The following is a 23014-nucleotide window of genomic DNA, read 5'->3' as shown; positions in this document are numbered from 1 at the left end:
TTGAAAAGAATGCAGCACTTATGTGAGTACTGCGTTCTCTTCACTTTTACCTGCTCGCCGTCAGCATTGCAGCGGCTAGCCGTTGTAACTACTACTCCTCCGTTCACTTAAATGGGAAAGGAGTGTAACTACAATTGCTGTGTACCATTCCAAGTACACATTTGTAATTACACTGCTTGCTGCAGCAATGTCGACAGCAAGAAGGTAAACAGTGAAGAGAGCTCCGCGCTCACATGAGTGATGTGTTCTCTTCAAACTGATGATTGGGGGGGGGGGGGGGGGGGTGCCAGGAGTCAGACCAATCTGATATTGATGACCTAGCCTGAGAAGAGATCATCATATAGGATACCCGACAACCCCTTTAAGTAGAGCCAGTTCCTCCCCTAAACTGTGTCCAAGGCATGTAAGTCAGGCATACGGACTCCTGCTTTGTGCTGATGAGAGGTAAGCACCTTTTTTTCCTTATAATGTTCAAAGGCTTTTTAAAACGTCAAACATTGACTTATAGGGAGCCACTTCAAGAAGGTAGCACGAGCGAGATGGTATTTTCACTGGGCGATACTTCTTTGTATATACCCTACCAAGTAATACAAAATGACCACTCTGAAACCGGCACTACTGCTTGGTACCCTAAGCCTAAAGTTGGACTTACACTACCTAAATGTCTGGCTGCTGCGAACGCTCTTTCCCGACAATTTGCCCATTTAAATGTCCCGCAGATCACCCGATGAATAAGGCTACTTTCACACTTGCTTTTTGGCTTTCCGTTTTCGAGATCCGTTCAGGGCTCTCAAAAGCCGTCAAAAACTGATCAGTTTGCATTCTAATGCATTCTGAATGGCAATGGATCCGCTCAGAATGCATCAGTTCAGTCTCCATTCCGCTTTGGAGGCGGACACCAGAACACTGCCTGCAGCGTTTTGGTGTCCGTCTGATGAAACTGAGCCAAACGGATCCGTCCTGGCACACAATGTAAGTCAATGGGGACGAATCCGTTTTCACTGACACAATCTGGCACAATAGAAAACGGATCCGTCCTCCATTGACCTTCAATGGTGTTTAAGACGGATCCGTCTTGGCTATGTTACAGATAATACAAACGGCTCCGTTCTGAACGGATGCAGACAGTTGTATTATCTGAACGGATCCGTCCAAGTGTGAAAGTAGCCTAAGCAAAACGCTCATTCATCGGGTGATCCCGTTGTGAAGGCACGTCAGTCATCATTTCTGGGCAGCAGATTGTGCTGTCTAGACAGCGATCATCTGCCCAGAAACAATACAGCTGTATGGTGACAAGCGATCACAATATTGATACCTCGTTCTCATACTGTGGAGGTGATCATTGCACGTAAAGACAGCGATTCACCTCCACTGAACGAGGAGCTGACTGTCGAGACGTAACATTGCGCAGTGTAAACCCTCCTTAAGTCCCCATATATAAGACAAGCATTTTTTCCTACAGTACAGTATTATCGGTTGCCAAGCTCAATGCAATATCTTTCATCCGTCTTTGGAGACGTATTTTCATTGTCAATCACTCTGATATAGATGAAAGTTCTGATTATCAATATGAGTTGATTGTGAATTAATTAGGAGAAGGAGCGGGACATTGAGCGTTTCAAGCAGCGGCTGCAGCAGATGGAGGAAGAGCAGCATGAGCTCAGGGCTGAAAAGAATGAATCCATTTTCAGAGAACGAGAAGCAATGGCCCAGGCTGAGCGAGCGGAAAGGGCCCTTGCCAGGGAGATCAATGCAGCTTGTGAACGCATGCAGTGCACTCCGGGGAGGACTAAAGCACAGAGTCCATCACGAAGTAGACATGAGTAAGTGGCAGCTGATGGTGTTTGTAAAAGGTGCTAAGGACAGCAGTGTACCATATACAGTGTATTTGGAAAGTCTTCAGAACCTTTCACCTTTTCACTCTTTTGTTATGTTGCCTTGTGCTAAAATAAGGTTTTCCCCTTCAATCTGCACTCAGTCCCCCTCAATGAGAAAGTGAAAACAGAATGTTTGAAATCTTTGCTAATTTATTGAAAAAGAAAAACTAAAATCTTACATTGACATAATTATTCAAAACCTTTACTTAGTATTTAGGTTTAGGCACCTTTAGCAGTGATTACTGCCTCCAGTCTACTTGGGTATGATGTGACAAGGTTTGCACATCTGAATTTGGCGATTTTCTGCCATTTTTCTCTACATATTCTATCAAGCTCTGTCAGGTTGGATAGGGACCGTCAATGGACAGCCATTTTCAGGTCTCTCCAGAGATGTTTGATTGGGTTGAAGTCAGGGCTCTGGATGGGCCACTCAAGAACACTTACAGAGTTGTCCCTAAGCCACTGCTGTGTTGTCTTGGCTGTGTGCTTACAGTAATTGTCTTGTGGTGAACCTTAAGCCCAGACTAAGGTCCAGAGCACTCTGGATCAGGTTTTCATTAAGAATATCTCTGTACTTTGCACCATTCAGCTTTGCCTCAACTCTGACCAGTCTTCCTGTCCAAGTCGCTGAAAAACAACGCCACAGCATGATATTTCCAGTTTGCCACCATCATGCTTCACTATAAGGTTTCCTCCAGACATGACACTTAGAATTGAGGCCAAAAAGTTCAATCTTGGTTTCATCAGACTGTTCTTTCTCACCATCTGAGAGTCCTTTAGGTGCTTTTTTTGCAGACTTTTATGTGTCTTTTACTGAGAAGATCTTTGCACATAGGATCTTTGGAGCTCAGTCAGAGTGACCATTGGGTTCTTGGTCACCTCTCTTACCAAGGCCCTTCTCCCCTGATAAAGTAGTTTGGTGGGGCGGCCAGCTCTAGGAAGAGTCCTGGTTGTTCCAAACATCTTCCATTTAAAAATTATGTAGGCCAATTTTTTTTGTACCCGTCTCCAGATCAGTGCCTCAGACATCAGTCTCTGAACTCTACTGGCAGCTCTTTCCTCCTCATGGCTTGGTTATTGCTAGGTCAGCTATGAGATATTAAATAGACAGGGCAATGTCTTTCCAAATCATATCTAATCAGTTACATTTACCACAGGTGGACAAGAGAAATGGGAGGCCCCCAGAGCAAAATTTCAAGTTTTTTTCCTTTTTAATAAATATGAAAACATTACTAAAATACGGTTTTCACTTAAGTGCTGATTGATGGCAGATTTTTATTTTATTTTAGCACTAGACCGCAACTTAACAAAAAGGAAAAGGGTCTAAAGACCTTATGTACACCATTATAGCATTTTAGCGTTATAATGTTTTAGATCACACTTAAAATAGAACTCCCGCAAAAAATTTGCATGGTGCATGATGTGATCTGTAGTGAATGTAATCTTCTCATCAGTGACTGTATTTGTGACCTATCCCGTCTCTTCTTATTGTAGCTGTGTCATGTGACCATCTCTCTGATCTCCAACTGACACAGGACAGGAAGTCAGTTACGTCTCTATTCATTCCTATGAGGTTGACATTGAGGCTCCCATAGGAATACATAGAGAAACTGACTTCCTGTCCCCACATAAGATGCTGTGTTATTTGGAACGTCTGATTGCTGGTCACATGACACAGCTGAGGATCAGAAGAGAGGGGATAACTCACAAATACAGACACTGCTAAGAAGATTACATTCACTGCAGATTACATCATGTACCTTTCTAGCAGGTCAGAGAATAAAAATTTAAGCGGGAGTTCTTCCTTAAATAGATTGAAAAATAAATAGGTAACATGCATATGTCTTGCAGGAGTCCTTCTCACCCTTCCAACCCTTCCACCAACCAAGCATTGAAAGTGCTGCATGAAGTAAGTGAGGAAACCAACCAGTTGATTCGCGAATTACAACAAGAAGTAGAAGCTCAGAAGCGCACGTTACTGCTTGTACAAAGAGAGAAGGTAAGTAACCCGTGGTCTTCCAGACATGTACACTAACTGAGATCGGACTGATATTTGTCTGCCGGTGGCCAGCTTTATAACCCACAGCTTTCTCCCTTTCCATGCCTCCAGAAACCAAATCATAAGAGAGGAACAGACATGTGTAGAGGATATTTTTTATATTTTTGTAAAAGAAGTTTTGATATTTTTTAATCGATCCTCTTTTTTGTTGTTGAAACAACGGGAATGGGAGAGATTTATCGAACTGGTGCAAAGCTCTGAAAAATGATAGGTGGAATCTGATTGGTCGCTGTGGGCAACTAAGCCAGTTTTCCTTTACACCAGTTCTGATAAATCTTCCCCAATATCACAAATAAACTCTTAAGGTGGATTTACACTGCCCGAATATCGGCCCGATTATCTGGAGCGAACATTCCTCCGAATGCTTGTTCCCGATAATTGGCCTGTTCAAAAGTGCCGCAGATCACTCAATGAACGTCGACACCTCAATGATCGCTCCCGGGCAGCAGATTGTGGTATGTAAACAGTATTCTGCTGCCCGGGAGCCATGTATGAGGATGAGAAATAGCAGATCACTCATTCTCTTACTGTGGAGATGATCGCTGCATGTAAATGCGCTGCTTCACATCCACTTAACGAGCAGCCGACTGTCGGGAGGGAACGCTTCCTTCCTGAAAAATCCGCTTCTACTCGCTGCTTTTAAATGCAGCTTTAGGGAGGGCAAGACGGGAATTTCTCATGGGGCCTCCATCATCCACGATCCTGCATCTTCTCTTCAACACACCCAGCTATGAGATACTGCAGTTGAAATCATTGGGCCCAAAATCCTGATGACCTTAAACATGGTGGTCAAGTTTTCATGTTCATTGTCATAGGGAGATCATCTCTGGACCTCTGGAAGTACTGATCTCCTTGTTGAATTGTGCAATGGGGGTCATTTATCAAGATCAGTGTTTAGACATCTGCTTTGATATCCCCATGCACCAACGGGAGGGTGCATCTAATTTGTGATGAGGTGCAGGCCTTGTCATCCTGTGGCAGTCCTGGCCTAGATTTCAATCATTTGCGCCAGAAAACTGCTTATATAATGATAAATGTGCTGGGGATGATGACCCCGTCCACACCCCACCCTTTCCATGCCGTGTTTTTGGAAAGTGGTAAGGTCGGCGTAGAAATGCTACTTGGAGTAGGCGGATGATAAATCTTCCCCAAGTAGATTTGGGGGAATGGTGTGGCCGCCTATACCCATTAGATTGTTGGTTTCAGTCTAGATTGACGGGATATGCTAACAGTTATGTAATGTTAATATCCAGCTGAAGTTAGCCAAGCATTGCACTGATACAGGGGAGACATTCTGTACTAAACTTTTGCGCTCGGGAAACCTTGATCAATTTCTGCTGATGATAGAAAATCATTGACTATGTCTCTTTTTCTTTGCCTTGGATTCAGGACCATTTTATATGTATCTAGCTTTTTAGCTAACATTTTGCTAAAAAAAGTTACTTTTGTGTCTCTGACAGGAACGTGAGTTTCAGCAACTAAAAGAACTGATGCAGCTAGAGAAGGAGAAAGCTGTGGAAATGCTAAAAGACAGACTCATACAGGTGAGTACAGTAATTCTACCTCCAGATCACTAGTGTCTACAGTAAGTACTTGACATATGCTGTTTTTAGATATTTATTTTTCATTTTACTAATTTTTGGGCAGCTCTGCCTCGTTCTGCAGTTGGTATTTTAGAAGATGGCAGTGTGCATCGATTGATCAGTTTGTAAAGATGATTCCATTGAGTGAATCCTTCATAATGATTAGAGTTGGTAAAACAGGACTAGGAGGGGAGTAAAAAACTCCTCAAATGTATTGCTTAAAGGGGCTTTCTGGGATTTCAATGTTGATGGCCTATCGTCAATATCTGATCGTTGGGGATCCAATAACCAGCTCTGGTGCTGGAAGTCGGCTCCAGAACTTACCCTGCTCAGTCCGTTGTGGAGTGGCCGGAGTTGGTTACTGCAGCATTGCTCCCACCAAAGCGAATTTACTGCAGAGCAACTGATCTACGAGGGTGTCCGTCCCCTGCCGATGAGATATTGATGTCTGTGCTGAGTATAGGCCTTATTAAGGAACAGCACTAAATTACTCCTTGGCTGTTTCAAGCAGCTGTAGATGTGGGTCCATACTTCCAAAACCTGCAAGGCTGTTTGAGCACAGGTCACGGCCATTCAGCCTGACCAGGAACGATATATTACAGCTCCCACTTCCACGGCTGATAACAGAACAGCGCCCCCCCCAACACCGTTCTCCAGCCTTGTCCTAGTTATATTTTAGTATTGGTTTCTTTCCTGTTTTAACATTACTACATTGATTACCCCAGCATTTTCTACTAATTAAAGTTATTTAAATTATAATGACATGTTTTTGAATTCTTTTTTCCTGGAGAACCCCTTGAATATATATTTTTTTATTTTCACATTTTAAGGCTACTTTCACACTTGCGGCAGAGTGATCCGGCAAGCAGTTCCGTCGCCGGATACAGCAAAACGTATGCCAACTGATGGCATTAGTAAGACAGTCTTAAAAATGCCTGATCAGTCTTAAAATGCATTAAAATGCCGTATCCGTCTTTCCGGTGTCATCCTGAAAAACGGATCCGGCATTTAGTTTTTTCAACTTTTTTTTGGTCTGCGCATGCGCAGACCGGAAGGACGGGTCCGGAATTGCAGTATTTTGAATGCCGGAACCAGCACTAATACATTCCTATAGAAAAAAATGCCAGATCCGGCCTTCAGGCAAGTGTTCAGTTTTTTGGGCCGGAGATAAAACCGTAGCATGCTGCGGTATTATCTCCGTCCTGATCAGTCAAAAAGACTGAACTGAAGACATCCTGATGCATCCTGAACGTATTGCTCTCCATTCAGAATGCATGGGGATAAAACTGACCAGTTCTTTTCCGGTATTGAGCCCCTAGGATGGAACTCAATGCCGGGAAAGAAAAACGCTAGTGTGAAAGTGCCCTAACCTGATGCATTGCCGCTCCTGACCCATATAGCTGAATGACCGAATGAATGTGATAATACATCATCTCGGATGTGGTCTTTCAGGAACACATAGAGGAAATCACAAATCTGCAGCGGGAACAGCTGAGGGAGTCGAATGGAGGCGAGAACCAGTCTATGCGGCAGCAGCTCAGAGAAAAGGACAATGAGCTGAGAGCCATCCAGAGGAATATGGCCAAATGGAAAGATGACACTGCCACAAAACTGGCTCGGAAATTTGAAGAGGAACTTAATGCAGAGCTTGAAAAGTAAGTCACCTGTATGCTATGGCTAATAGATTACTAGAAATGAATGCATTCATTGACAAACTGCTTCTGTGCATTATAATAATTAATTCCAGTCTGAGCGCAGCTATACTGAGTTGTACTCATAGCATTATGTGAGTACAGTTCAGTAGATCCGAGGTTGGTCAGGATCCCACACCGTTATAAATCATTGTAATGCTGTCAGTTCATATCCCAGGAGCAGTGTTCAGCCTGGGAAGCACTTCTCTCACATGGAGCGTGTTCTACGGACTGAATACACTCGTGTAAATATGCTTGAGTGAAATTGCCCTTAAAGGGATTGTCCACTTTTTACTATTGATGACCAATCCTCAGGATAGGTCATCAATATCAGAATGGCGGGGTACAACTCTTGGCACCCCACTGATCAGCTGTTTGAAGAGAAGGCAGTGCTCATTACCTGCTCGACGCTGCAATTGCAGTGGTGAATAGTGTAATTACAAGTATGGCGCCCCCATTCGATTCAAGTGAATATTACAGAGCCCTCCCACAGAAGTGAATGAGGACGCCATACTTGTAATTACACCTCCTCACCACTGCAATTTCTGAGGCGAGCAGAGAAGGCAGCGCTGCTTTCTCTTCAACCAGCTGATCGGCGGGGGTGCCGGGATTCACACTCCTTCCGATCTGAAATTGATGACCTATCCTGAGGGTAGGTCATCAATAGTAAAAAGCGGACGACCCCTTTAAGGGGTGTGACCTCTATGGTACACAGCAGAGACGCACATCCACCACAACAACACAAGAGATGTAGTGTGACATGGGGCACCTGGGGAAGGGATGCGTATTTCATACAGAAGGTATATGAAACGTTTGTTATCTTCCTATTGTGGGCACAGTGGTTTACCAAAATGTGTCGCAGTGAAAAAAGACTAATTCATCTTTCGATTTACTTAATATGGATTTAATTTCAGGTTTTTTTTGTCTTTTTATGGATTTGGCTAAAACCAAATTATCTGATTTTATTTTAATAAAGACAGAAAAGTTGACATACGTGTGTGGCTATGTATGTTACTATACAGTAATACACTTAGGTGAATGCTCTGCCTGCCAGTGACATGACAGTCTGTTGGGAAATACTGGATGGGATTTGATTGTTAAAGAGGACCTTTCACCACTCCTCCTGCCATGTCTGTTTTAATAGCTTCATGCATTCCCCACATACTGACAATTCTGGAGCATCTATTCTTATGTCTGTATGTTGTCCCATTCCTCTATTATTTCTACTGGAAGTTATGAATAACTGCTAGCAGTCTGCAGTAAGGGTACAGAGGGGAGGTAACAAGCTGGGGGGGTGTCACTGCACAGTCTGAAAATAGCAGCACTGATTGGATAGAGTGAGTCTGTGCAGGGACATCCCCCTAACTTGTTACCACCCCTCTGTACCCTTACTGCAGACTGCTAGCAATTATTCATAACTTCTAGTAGAAATAATAAAGGAATGGCACAACATACAGACAGCCATAAGAATAGATGTTCCAGAATTGTTATTACATGGGGAATGCATGAAGCTATTAAAACAGGCATGTCAGGAGGAGTGGTGAAAGGTCCTCTTTAAGGGCATATGGAGAAATGCCTTCATCTTCTTCACGTGCTTCCTCGCGGGTTTTCAGTCGGAAGGTCCATAAGCTAATGTGGGAGGAGGTGCTGCTCTTTGTAGTTCCTCTCAGCCCAAGCAGGACCCCCTTCCTCTTTTAACTCACTATTCCCTAATAGGTCATTCAAAAAGGAATTATCTTAACCAGACAATGCATTTTATCAAAGAAAAAGTGGAGGAGTCGACCACATTCCTCTCTCGTTGTTCAGATCCTCTTTGTATAATCAGAGCATCATCTTGACTGATTGCTGGTGATCAGATGACATCACTTTTCTTAGTAACTTCCATAAATTCAGCACGAACAAGCCATTGATGATTATTTTTCATCCAAAAACAGACATCTTTGAATGGCGGCTGAATCGTTCCTTGCCATGACTGCGTGTCTTAAATTGCTTCACTTTCTCTTTTTTTTCTTTTACCTTGTTGCTTACGCTCTGTGGCACTTTGTATTTACGTAGCTGTTTATTCCTACAGATGTAAGATGGATTTTCTAAGAGAAAGGTAACTGGTTACATAGTTGGATATAGTTGTAGTTATCCATCATATAACACTTCTGCATGTTCATAGAAACTAAGGGGGCATTTATAAAGGCCAGATTAAAAGAAGATGGTGGTGTGATCTGTAACAACCAAGTGCACACGTATGCATAGATCTAGGCAGCTACACCCATTGACAAAAAAATATTTGCACCTATATAGAAATTTCAGATTGCTGCAAAACTCAGCCTGCAGCTGTGTGTCAGGCAGATTAGTAAATGATTACATGTGTGGTCTGAATAGACCCTGAGTCTTGCCACAGCAGGGTGTAAGTGCTTCCCCAGTTGCCTCATAAAAAGGCTCTCAGAGGCTACTTTGGGGAAGTGTACCTGTTGGTGAGAGATTGTTGACTGATAGACATGTGTCTATAATGCACTCACAGACTTTGAGGGAGGGGAGCATCATTGGACTGGGGGAAAGCAGGATGGTCGTGTCAACAAATTGCTTTGAGCTGTTAATAGGTGTTGGGCGCAGTGGTTACGTAAGGGCTGAAGGAAATTTGGTGTAACTGCGCCCATTAGGTGTTCTGCCATTGCAGTGGTGTTGTGAACGAGAAACCGTATGGTCTTGCAATGAAGGTTCTGTTTGGGATCCAACGAAAGTCAGGTTTGTAATATGGAGGCCTTGTGGTGAGGGCTTCAATCCTGAGAAGCCATCAGATACGAGTCGGTCACCCCTAGTCATGATAGGAGGGACACTAACAGCTCCACTATATGTCAACTATTCATGACTGCAGCTGAGCGCTTCACCTGGTCCCCTCTTCTGCTGTATGCAGTGGGTAGCAGTATGAATAAATAAATACAGTTGTATACAGGAACAAAAATTTTTTTATAAAATTATTTTTATATATATATATAAATTTATTTACTTATTCAGCTACCCACCATATACAGCAGAAGAGGGGACCAGGTGAATCGCTCAGCTGCAGTCACGAATAGTGCTGCAGCTCGTGGGTTGTAGGTAAATCCTTGTGTTCAGCTTGCGAACACGCAGGGCAGTGGCGATGAGAAGGAAGGTTGGCGGGGAGGAGCGAGGCAGTGGCGGTGAGAAGGAAGGTTGATGGTGAGGAGCAGGAAAGAGTAGGATTAAACAGGGGAGGAGTGGGGAACAAAGGACGTACACAAGGGAGGATGATGGGGAGGGCCAGCAAGGGGGCGTGGAAGCAGTGCTGATGACGTTCCGTCGACTTCAGCACTGTGCATCTTGGGACCCGATTACTCATTGCAGTGGATGTTGTGGAGAGAGGTCGGCTGGCGGGTCACATGACCGCAATTCAGAGAGCGCGAATGGGGCTGAGCTCAAAATTTGTTTGGGGGTGACATAAAGGCTATCTAACTAATGCTTTAGGTCTTGGATAACCCCTTTAACTTTCTCTACATGATAAATGCCATTTGCTGAAGTGAGAGAACCCCTTTAAGCAGCTTAGGTAAACTTTCTGGTAGGTTAGACAGTAGGTCTAATGTAGGTAAATTCAGCCCCGCTATAGGATCTCTGTGCAGTTATAAATGTCCCCCAATGTTGTATATTCTCATATCAGCATCGCTAACATCACTCATAACTGTAGTTGTATGGAGAAAGTCATAAGGCCTCTTTTCATGGCCCGATGTAGCAAGCGATTGTCAGGAAAGAAGTGTTCCTTCCTAGCAATCGCCTGACTGCCCGTCAGTGAAGGAGACCTCTGCATTTACAAGTAGTGATCTCCTCCACAGTATGGGGAGGAGCGATCACTAATGCCATCGCTTCTCTCCATACAGAATCATTGTTTAGACATTTAGATGGCTCGATCTACTGCCGGCAAACAATAAGCAGAGGAAAGGAGCCTATAGACACGAAGATTAGCCCAGATTCTTACAGGATTTTAATAAAATTTCACTTTTAGGATGTACACTGGTATCGGGACCATACACACAAGGGTATCTAAGTAATGCGCTATTGTGTCAGTATATCACTGTGTGTAATCTGTGTTATTTGTATGTACCGTAGCATACACTGGTTTGTCTTAATGAGGCCATTATATGGAGTAATTGAAACCGGCAGAGATCTGGCCGCAACTCGGCATATTTGTCAAGCGCTAGTGTGAAATTAGCCTTACCAGACCCAGCTAATTTTGGAGGAATTGAACCGATGAAGGCCCATAAAAAACGTAATGTCTGTAATAATCTGTAGACATTATCTTTTTCACGGATCTCACCAGAACTGATTGATCTGACAGCAGATGTCTTATGTTCATAGCAACAAGTGATGAGCGAAGTTCTGAAAAATTCAGTTTGGCTGCTTCGCCGAATTTCACAAAGAAATTCGATTTCTGACAAATTACTTCGTCATGAAGTGCATTACTTTGTATGTAACAAGCGCAATGATGGGGATTGCACTGCCCCTCGTCATTGAATCCCTCAGATGCCGCATCAGGTTAAAAAAAAAATACATACTCACCTTAACCATTTGCTCATGGAGAAGCCGTAGAGGACATCTTCGCTGAAGACAAGACACTCGCGTGGTGACATGTTGACGTCATCCCACTGCCCAGGCGCAGTGACGTCACCGCTGACGTGATGTCGTCACACTTCACCCCACACGAGATTTCATGCAGTATCTTATATCAAGATGGCCACGACGGCCTCTCTATAAGCAATTGGATGAGGTGAGTATTAAAAATTTTTTTACCGATATTTCAGGAAAAATTGATTAGTTACCACGAAGCGCGAGGAAATTCGGGTTTGCAGCAAATCAAATTTTTCCTGAAATTCGGATTGAAGTCAATTTGTTTGGCTTCGATTTGCCGAACACTAATAGCGACCTTGGGAATAGGTATATCATTAATTGGCAGTGGTTTGGCATTTCAGCATCTATAGCCGGTATATAAAAATTAGGCGTTTATTAAGTATACAGTAGCTTGCCAGACGCTTACTTCACACACAATTTTTATGGCAGTTTTTTGGACTTTTAAAAAAAGTCATGCATTTCAAGCATTTATTACAGCGTTTATTCTTTTGTGGCATTTTTTGGTTGCACGTTTGACAAGTGCTGCATTGAGAAAAATGCCATGAACGCAAAAAAATGCCACACCATTTGTACTGTGTTGCATAATTCCCTATTGAGTTTCAGCCTAAATGTGTTCCTGGTCTTTTCAAAAATGCAGAGAGAGTTTTTCCTAATAAAGCCACTTGAGACCTCGCCCTCTTGGTTACTAATGTTGGGGGATAACCGTCCCTCTACCAACACCAACCTGCCATTCCATAAAAATACAGGCCCATACAACACTTTAAAGAAAAGTGCCTCAGCAAACTACAGTCGTGGCCAAAAGTTTTGAGAATGACAAAAATATTAGTTTTCACAAAGTTTGCTGCTAAACTGCTTTTAGATCTTTGTTTCAGTTGTTTCTGTGATGTAGTGAAATATAATTACACGCACTTCATCCGTTTCAAAGGCTTTTATCGACAATTACATGACATTTATGCAAAGAGTCAGTATTTGCAGTGTTGGCCCTTCTTTTTCAATTCGACTGGGCATGTTCTCTATCAACTTCTGGGCCAATTCCTGACTGATAGCAACCCATTCTTTCATAATCACTTCTTGGAGTTTGTCAGAATTAGTGGGTTTTTGTTTGTCCACCCGCCTCTTGAGGATTGACCACAAGTTCTCAATGGGATTAAGATCTGGGGAGTTTCCAGGCCATGGACCCAAAATGTCAACGTTTTGGTCCCCGAGCCACTTGGTTATCACTTTTGCCTTATGGCACGGTGCTCCATCGTGCTGGAAAATGCATTGTTCTTCACCAAACTGTTGTTGGATTGTTGGAAGAAGTTGCTGTTGGAGGGTGTTTTGGTACCATTCTTTATTCATGGCTGTGTTTTTGGGCAAAACTGTGAGTGAGCCCACTCCCTTGGATGAGAAGCAACCCCACACATGAATGGTCTCAGGATGCTTTACTGTTGGCATGACACAGGACTGATGGTAGCGCTCACCTTTTCTTCTCCGGACAAGCCTTTTTCCAGATGCCCCAAACAATCGGAAAGAGGCTTCATCGGAGAATATGACTTTGCCCCCAGTCCTCAGCAGTCCATTCACCAAACTTTATGCAGAAGATCAATCTGTCCCTGATGTTTTTTTTGGAGAGAAGTGGCTTCTTTGCTGGCCTTCTTGACACCAGGCCATCTTCCAAAAGTCTTCGCCTCACTGTGCGTGCAGATGCGCTCACACCTGCCTGCTGCCATTCCTGAGCAAGCTCTGCACTGGTGGCACTCCGATCCCGCAGCTGAATCCTCTTTAGGAGACGATCCTGGCGCTTGCTGGACTTTCTTGGACGTCCTGAAGCCTTCTTAACAAGAATTGAACCTCTTTCCTTGAAGTTCTTGATGATCCTATAAATTGTTGATTGAGGTGCAATCTTAGTAGCCACAATATCCTTGCCTGTGAAGCCATTTTTATGCAACGCAATGATGGCTGCACGCATTTCTTTGCAGGTCACCATGGTTAACAATGGAAGAACAATGATTTCAAGCATCACTCTCCTTTTAACATGTCAAGTCTGCCATTTTAACCCAATCAGCCTGATATAATGATCTCCAGCCTTGTGCTCGTCAACATTCTCACCTGAGTTAACAAGACGATTACTGAAATGATCTCAGCAGGTCCTTTAATGACAGCAATGAAATGCAGTGGAAAGGTTTTTTGGGGATTAAATTAATTTTCATGGCAAAGAAGGACTGTGCAATTCATCTGATCACTCTTCATAACATTCTGGAGTATATGCAAATTGCTATTAAAAAAACTTAAGCAGCAACTTTTCCAATTTCCAATATTTATGTAATTCTCAAAGCTTTTGGCCACGACTGTACACTTAGCTGAAACAACCCAGCTTTCCTGGATTCTTTTTAACTCACCGATCTGAACAATCTGGATGAGATATACAGCCCCTCCAGTATTTTACCAGTCATGGTGTTACATTTACCATACGCAGTGTTACACTATACATGGGGAGCATATGGTTTTATTAAATAATTTGTCAATCGTGTTCTTGATGCCATGAGCCGTTACCATGAATCGTCAAACTCTGTCCTCACAAAATAAGACAAAGCCACATTTTCCGGTAAAATGGCTGTGAGAATAGCTCTTACTACTTGTTATTAACTCACTAATGTTTCCCACAGAAAGCATAGCATTGAGCATTAACTATTATGTAACACAACTTGATAATGGTTTCACCTTTCCTGGCTATACATACCGATTCCTTCCACATAAATCATTCATTTGTTGTCTTCTGTATATTTTGTGCAGGAGTTTGTCTAGGAGTAAAGCCTCAGAAAGTCACAGGAACCCAGAGAGAACTGGATCGGTTGTCCGGAGATTGTCCTTGGTAAGCCCCTGCTTCTGGTGGGATTACATACCCCCAACTGACCACAAATGAAGGTATCAAAACTAGTGCAAAGAAAAAGTAAAAGTCCCATAGCAACCAATAAGATTTTAGATTTTTTTTGGAAAATCTAATTTAATTGGTTGCTATGAGCAACAACGCTTTTCGTGCACAGTTTTTCTTTTTAATCCCCCCCCTGTTGAGGGTCTGTGTCAATATTTTTCAAAATTAGATTTTTTTTTTCTAATAAACATATTAAATGAATCCTTAATAATCCTGGACCAAAACTATTTCCACCCAGATGACCATGTATCAGTAAATCAGAAGTTAGAGCAGAGGTTTGTGCTTCTTTTAAATATATCTCAATGGGTTTTTTGTTTTTCTCAAGGTAGCCTTTTTGGTGTGCTCTAAAAATTGAAACGTATTCTACATTTTTCTAACCAGCACTTGGATCTGGACCTTTTTCTAAATTCCCTGTCCAGCCCACTGAGGTTGACATACATGCTCAGTTCCATCCTTTAAGGGTCCATTCACGCATCCCTGAATGTGTCCGCACCCGTTTCGCAATTCTGTGGAACTGGTGCGGACCCATTCATTCTCTATGGGGCATGAATTGAACATTTCCTATTCTTGTCCGCAATTACGGACAAGAATAGGCAGTTCTATGGGGGTGCCGGCCGGGTGTATTGCGGATCCGCAATGCACTACGGATGTGTGAATGGACCCTAACTGCCACAAGCAGCAAAAGAACGGAGACGCACCCTGAGAAAGTGCACACCTCCTGAGCTTCCAGCTTGAAATAAAGGTAGCAGAACAATTGCAACAATGAATGAGGAGATCTCTGGATCCATGTGAGGTACAGTGCTGGTTCTAGCTTTGTTAGAAAGAGATTGTAATGTACTATATGATGTCTGATATTCATTTTTTACATTACTCATGGGATAACCCCTTTAAAGCATCACAGTATAACCACAAGTCACTTAAGCTTCAGGGATATCAATGTGTCCGGTAAAGAAGCATAAGTGATTGTGAATCTGTGTCTCCTTTGGTGCAAATGAAAGTGACAATAATTGCACTGGAGAGGGAACAGCAAGACATCCTCCAAAAATGGAATGGTTTTGCAAGTGGTGACCACAGACAATTACTAGTGCCCTTGTCACTACTGGAAGCATGAGGTGGTACCTGCAGTCCAATCAGGTTGCATGGGTAGTCCTGCTCCTCTAGGATGGCACATCCATACGTGCCGTTGCAAGAAGGTTTCCTTTGTCTCCCAGTATAGTTTCAAGAGCATGGAGATGATACCAGGATATGGGCCATTATGAGGATACCTGGACAGGACCACATCATGGAGTCAGCCCAACATCAGGGCTAGTTTCTCCTCCATTGTGTAAGGAGGAACATAAGGAGCACTGTCAGAGCCCTCCAGTGGGCTACAGATCTGCATATTTCTAACCAAACTGTCAGAAACAGATTTCACGAGGGCCTGATGTCCTATAGTAGAACATGTACCCACTGCCCAGCACCGTGGAGCTTGATTGCCATTCATCAGAGAACACCAAAATTGGCAGGTCCACCGTTGGTGCCCCATTCTCTTCACAGATGAGAGCAGGCTCACACTGAGCAAATGGGACAGATGTGATAGAGCCTGAAGACGTCAAGGTGATGTTATGCTGGTTGCAACATCATCTAGTATGACCAATTTGGCCATCAGTGGGAGAGCCGAACAAAACTCCATGTGATAACAAACAGTACTCTGACTGTATTTCGGTATTGGGATGAAATCTTCAGTCATTGTCAGACCCTCTGCTGGTGGATCCTAGGCTCCTCCTGTCAGGACAATGCCTGGATATGGCCAAGTGTGTGGACAGTTCCTGGATGACAAAGGCATTGATGCAAATAACTGATCCTCAAGTACCAAAGACCTGAATCCAAATGAAAATCACTGGGACCAGGTCTGTGAGGAGATCCCTCAGGACACCATTTGCCTTCTTATTATAAGCATTATATATTGACTGTCACTTTTAAATTTTCTTTTCAGAAACTGATAAAAGCAATGGCTGCTATTTTAAGGTCTTCTTTCATGCACACATCTGCTGAATGAAAGGAAAATGTTATTCAGATTTGAATATGACAAGAATCATGAATTGTGTACCAGAAATATCTCACAGCCATTTAGTGACAGAAGATTTTCTTGTTGACAGGAAAGGAAAGACAGTTCCCATCTGCGGTCAGCCTCCAGCCCATCACTCAATGGTGCAGTGTCGCAGCATGATTTCAGTGCACTGAAGATTCTGCGCAATTTACAAGGGAGAGTGAAGGAACTGCGGGCAGATAATGGAGGATACCATGGTAGGAGCATGGAGGATCTGAGTATGCTAAGGACTGACATGGGAGGCTCGTACCGAGAGAAAGTAAGTGAAAAAGTAGTGGGTTTTGTTCTTTTACCATTTCTCTTTTGAAATTGTTTGAGTGGACACTCTACAGCACGGCAATAAATAATGTATTATGATGGAACTTTTTGATGTCACTTTTGCGTTGAGTTTGGGTTAGGCTTCTTTCACATCAACGTTTGTACCTCCAGCAGCCTTTAGGAGCAACAAGGGCATTGCAATTACACCCAGAGGCATGGTTCTCTCTGCAACTGCCACGCTCTCTGCACTTTGATTGACAGGGCCAGGCATGATAACTGTCACGAACCAGCGGGTGTGAACCCTCTGTGCAACGTGTCCTACCTCCTCTAAGGGCGTTGTCTAAGTGAACCCCTCGATCTTCACAGTACCCCTGATGGTGGGGATAGACTTTCCTGAGGGGAACACCAGGTCGCTACTTCTTGAGGGGGATAGGCACATGAGGCAGCTGGTCTAGCCGGACCAGGAGGTGCCTGACAAAGGTACCAGAGGTACAGGAGTTGTCAGCAGGCTGAGTCGTAACCAGGAGCAACAGTGCAGGACCGAAGGATGAGGCAGAGGCGAAGTCAGACAGGAAATAGGTCAGGGCAAGCGGCACAGGTACAGGTCAGGCAACCCGGGTCAGCAAGAGGAGAGTCAAGGCAAGCAGGCAGGGATCAAACTGGTAGTGTAGTCCAGGAATACAAGTATGAGTCAGGGACCTTAGCAGGACAAAAGGACCTTAACACTGAGGCATTTGTGAAGGGGGCTGAGCCACTTATATATGTGCTGGAGGGCTACGATTGGTCAGCGAGGTCACATGACCTAACCCATAAAGCACAGGAAGTGACGCGCTCCGGCCCTTAAGAAAGTTCTGCAGGAAACAAGCAGCAAGCATGCTGTGGCCAGGGCTGAGAGGGAACTGTGGAGCAGATCCCAGAACAACAGTACCTACACAGACAGAGCCCAGGACTGCAGCGGTGAATGGGAAGCACTGACAGCAGATCACCGCTGAACATGGCCCTCGGGACCTCGGCGGTAAGCAGGGGAACAGTGGCGCACAGCAGCCGCTGTTACAATAACATTTACACTCCCTGGCCCTGTCTCATATGACTCCTGCTGTAATGGCCCAGATCAGCAGAAGCAGCAATCCAGGACGTTTAATCCCTTACATGCCACAGTCAATAATGACTGCGGCACCTAAATTGTTTAGAGAGAGACATCGGCACCTCATAATCTCATTCTGTGTACACTGCAGCGAGTGGCCTAATAAAGTGAATGCCCTATTACACTGTATTACATAAGTAGTACGGTGTACTATTTGAGCAATTAAAGGATCACAAGTCAAAGTCCCCTTGTGGGATGAATAAGTGGTTAAGAAAAGATTACATAAATTATATAATTAAGAAAAAATGTGGGGGATTCAATCAGCACAACCCTATATGTAGGTGCACATTGCTATGGCGAAATACATATACAAAGAAAAAGACACAAATGCAATAGCACTCTGCAACCAGCACTCTGCCCTGCCTCTATGCTGGATGAGGCATTGGTGTACATTTTGGCCAAAGCGTAATAAGCCACTCACCACGTCAAGGTCGCCTCTATGGAGTGGTCCCTAACACTAGTTCCTACCTGTTTATGGGCCATGATAGCCACACAAAGTCCAGGGAATGCAGGTGCAGCATGCACGCCAAGCACACTCTGCTTTTAACCCCGTCCGGTGCAGTGACAGCTTTCATCAGATCCAGGGATGCAAGTACCAACATGCATGCTGAGCCCACTATACAGGGAGTGCAGAATTATTAGGCAAGTTGTATTTTTGAGGATTAATTTTATTATTGAACAACAACCATGTTCTCAATGAACCCAAAAAACTCATTAATATCAAAGCTGAATATTTTTGGAAGTAGTTTTTAGTTTGTTTTTAGTTTTAGCTATTTTAGGGGGATATCTGTGTGTGCAGGTGACTATTACTGTGCATAATTATTAGGCAACTTAACAAAAAACAAATATATACCCATTTCAATTATTTTATTTTTACCAGTGAAACCAATATAACATCTCAACATTCACAAATATACATTTCTGACATTCAAAAACAAAACAAAAACAAATCAGTGACCAATATAGCCACCTTTCTTTGCAAGGACACTCAAAAGCCTGCCATCCATGGATTCTGTCAGTGTTTTGATCTGTTCACCATCAACATTGCGTGCAGCAGCAACCACAGCCTCCCAGACACTGTTCAGAGAGGTGTACTGTTTTCCCTCCTTGTAAATCTCACATTTGATGATGGACCACAGGTTCTCAATGGGGTTCAGATCAGGTGAACAAGGAGGCCATGTCATTAGATTTTCTTCTTTTATACCCTTTCTTGCCAGCCACGCTGTGGAGTACTTGGACGCGTGTGATGGAGCATTGTCCTGCATGAAAATCATGTTTTTCTTGAAGGATGCAGACCACTGCTTGAAGAAGGTGTCTTCCAGAAACTGGCAGTAGGACTGGGAGTTGAGCTTGACTCCATCCTCAACCCGAAAAGGCCCCACAAGCCCATCTTTGATGATACCAGCCCAAACCAGTACTCCACCTCCACCTTGCTGGCGTCTGAGTCGGACTGGAGCTCTCTGCCCTTTACCAATCCAGCCACGGGCCCATCCATCTGGCCCATCAAGACTCACTCTCATTTCATCAGTCCATAAAACCTTAGAAAAATCAGTCTTGAGATATTTCTTGGCCCAGTCTTGACGTTTCAGCTTGTGTGTCTTGTTCAGTGGTGGTCGTCTTTCAGCCTTTCTTACCTTGGCCATGTCTCTGAGTATTGCACACCTTGTGCTTTTGGGCACTCCAGTGATGTTGCAGCTCTGAAATATGGCCAAACTGGTGGCAAGTGGCATCTTGGCAGCTGCACGCTTGACTTTTCTCAGTTCATGGGCAGTTATTTTGCGCCTTGGTTTTTCCACACGCTTCTTGCGACCCTGTTGACTATTTTGAATGAAACGCTTGATTGTTCGATGATCACGCTTCAGAAGCTTTGCAATTTTAAGAGTGCTGCATCCCTCTGCAAGATATCTCACTATTTTTGACTTTTCTGAGCCTGTCAAGTCCTTCTTTTGACCCATTTTGCCAAAGGAAAGGAAGTTGCCTAATAATTATGCACACCTAATATAGGGTGTTGATGTCATTAGACCACACCCCTTCTCATTACAGAGATGCACATCACCTAATATGCTTAATTGGTAGTAGGCTTTCGAGCCTATACAGCTTGGAGTAAGACAACATGCATAAAGAGGATGATGTGGTCAAAATACTCATTTGCCTAATAATTCTGCACGCAGTGTATACTTCTCCTGGAGTCAAATGGCTACTGGTAGGTTCTATATAAGCACACTCAGTTTGGACTTTGGCAAATTATATAATTACATAAAAAAATATCCAAGTTAAAAAATACACCTTTTTCTATTGAAAAAAATAAACCCCCTACATACAAACCCTTTGATGATCGTACTGACCCAGATAATAACCTTATCATGTTATTTATGCCACAAAGTGACTGTCGCTAACTTTATAACTTAAAAACACTCAATGGCAGTATTGCTGTTTTTTTCCCATCCCCCCCAGAAAGAGTTAATAAAAGTTAATAAAAAACAAGCCCTCATACGGTTAAAAATACAAAAGTTATAATTCTTGAAATGCAACAATGAAAAAGAAAAGCATGAAGGGGGAAGAAGTAAAAATATAACAATTTTGTTATTCCATTTTTTTTTTTTATGAAATAATTCCAAAAACAAATGTCTTTATTTCAGAGACCAATTATAATGGAACGATCCATATCACAGACTCAAGGATATATGAGGAAATGAATGCTGTCGGGTCACGAGAGAAAGTGAAACATCAGGGTTAGAAGCAATAGCGATGAGAAGCCGTTCATCCCTTGGGGCCACAAAGTGCCAATATATACAAAATGTCTATTTTACTTAACTAATTTCTACTAATTTTTGCTGATTCCTTCCGTACATTCACCAGTCTAGAACAGCAGCATCCTCCAACGTGTGCAGGTTCACTCTGGAGAAGCGTAAGGGAGCCTTCACACCAGGCCGAAAATGGAAAATCGCTTTCATTCATCTGAATGGCGCTGCTTTGGCGGGAAGCACGCGGATTTATACAAGCCCTGTTTAGAAGAATGGAACCGATTTTTAGGCTACTTTCACACTCGCGTTTTGGCTTTCCGTTTGTGAGATCCTTTCAGGGCTCTCACACGCGGTCCAAAACAGATCAGTTTTGCCCTAATGCATTCTGAATGGAAAAGGATCCGCTCAGAATGCATCAGTTTGCCTCCGTTCCGTCTCCATTCCGCTCTTGAGCCGGACAACAAAACGTTGCTTGCAGCGTTTTGGTGTCTGCCTGACGATGTGGAGGCAAACGGATTCGGATCCTGACACACAATGTAAGTCAATGGGGACGGATCCGTTTTCACTGACACAATAGAAAAAGGATCCGCCCCCTTTTGGCTATGTTAAAGATAATACAAACAGATCCGTTCTGAACGGATGCAGGCGGTTGTATTATCGGTGCGGATCAGTCTGTGCAGATCCATGACGGATCCGCACCAAACGCGAGTGTGAAAGTAGCCTTTTCTGCAACAAAATCTGGCGCGTGTGAAGGCTCCCTAAGATGTAACACTGCGAATTTATCGTATATACTGTGAAATCAGGATCTACAAATCTGTATAGTAATCTGCCATAGTTTGGTGCAATACCAGGGTCCAGGTAGCGTTTGCATTATTTATATTTTAGAATGGGAAATATGACACTGTGCTTTATCATTTTTATACATGGTCATGTGGGTTTGTATGGCTCTTTGTATTTTTTTATTAAAACACCCTTTATATTTTGTTTTACCTCTTCTCGTTTTCTTACAATGAAATGTCTGTAACCTAACCGTCATAATCCGTATTTTACAGCTTCTGGACAAATGCTCGTTTTGCTTACAGCTATTTCTCTCATATAAGGACACATGGTTTTTCCAAATGTGAACGTGGCATAAACCACTGCCATCAGGGGCGGATTGGCCATAGACCCTACAGGGAAATTTCCTGGTGGGCCGATGCCTAGGAGGGCCACCCACCTAAGCCCTCCTCATGGCTGCCAGCCGGGTACATAATAATCTGAATCTCCCCTAGGCACCTGACCAGCAGCCGCAGGCGTCCTCCTGAATTCAACTGTATCTGTGTCCGCAGGACAGTGATACAGTTGAATACTGTTCAGCAGGTGGCAGTATTTTGTGCTGCACTGTGGTATTTGGTTCAGCTGGGGCAGTATATTGCTGACCCTACCCACATATGTTTGCCCTGCCTTATTATGTTGCGCCACCTTCTGTCAGTTTGGACCTACCTAGAATATGGGGCCACTTTTACGTTTTTTTCCAGGGCCACTTTTAGTTCCTAATCCGCCCCTGATGGCCAGACCCTTCTGACAGAAGCTTATCTCCTAAAGGAGCAAAGGGTCAGGCATATTGGATTTCAGCATACCTCTTTCTCCATCATCTGCGGTTGGAGGAGATTTGGGTGGTATCCATACACATTAGAAAGTTGGCCTAAACTGACATGTTCAGCCGTCTTATCCAATGTGAATGGCCAGCAGGATACAGAAGTGCAGTATCATTAGTTGGCATCTAGCTGCCACTATGAGGGAAACATAACTGACTGTAGAAAGCCCAAAACAGCACTGGTTACAAGCAGTTTTTGCTGTTGTGTTCTGTAAGGGTACGTCCACACAGGACAGAAACGCAGCAAATCCACAGCGTTTTACAGTGGCAGCAAAGTGGATGTGATTTTAAGAAATCTCATCCCCATACTGCAGAGTAAGGCCACGTTGACATCTCCGGGGAACGTTTCCAGCAGGGAACAGCCTGCCGGCATTTACTGGATCT

The 23014-nt window shown here is 43.5% G+C and overlaps 1 protein-coding gene across 3 annotated transcripts in view; it reads left to right on the top strand.

Moving 5' to 3' along the window:
* LOC120991398 (trichohyalin-like) overlaps positions 1-21364 on the top strand; it is a 76660-nt gene extending 55296 nt beyond the window's left edge. For all 3 annotated transcript variants that reach the window (XM_040420216.1, XM_040420215.1, XM_040420214.1), the window contains 7 exons: positions 1594-1823; positions 3729-3876; positions 5397-5480; positions 6972-7174; positions 14621-14699; positions 16898-17107; positions 20890-21364. In XM_040420216.1, the coding sequence (XP_040276150.1) occupies positions 1594-1823; positions 3729-3876; positions 5397-5480; positions 6972-7174; positions 14621-14699; positions 16898-17107; positions 20890-20946 (1011 nt within the window). In that variant the 3' untranslated portion in view covers positions 20947-21364. The remainder of the gene's footprint in view (positions 1-1593; positions 1824-3728; positions 3877-5396; positions 5481-6971; positions 7175-14620; positions 14700-16897; positions 17108-20889) is intronic.
* Positions 21365-23014: the final 1650 nt, after the last annotated feature.

Source organism: Bufo bufo, chromosome 2 (genome assembly GCF_905171765.1).
Source record: "Bufo bufo chromosome 2, aBufBuf1.1, whole genome shotgun sequence".
NCBI classification, from domain to species: Eukaryota; Metazoa; Chordata; class Amphibia; order Anura; family Bufonidae; genus Bufo; species Bufo bufo.
Note: the sequence above shows the minus strand (reverse complement) of the source record. Positions and strands in the feature narration are given on the sequence as shown.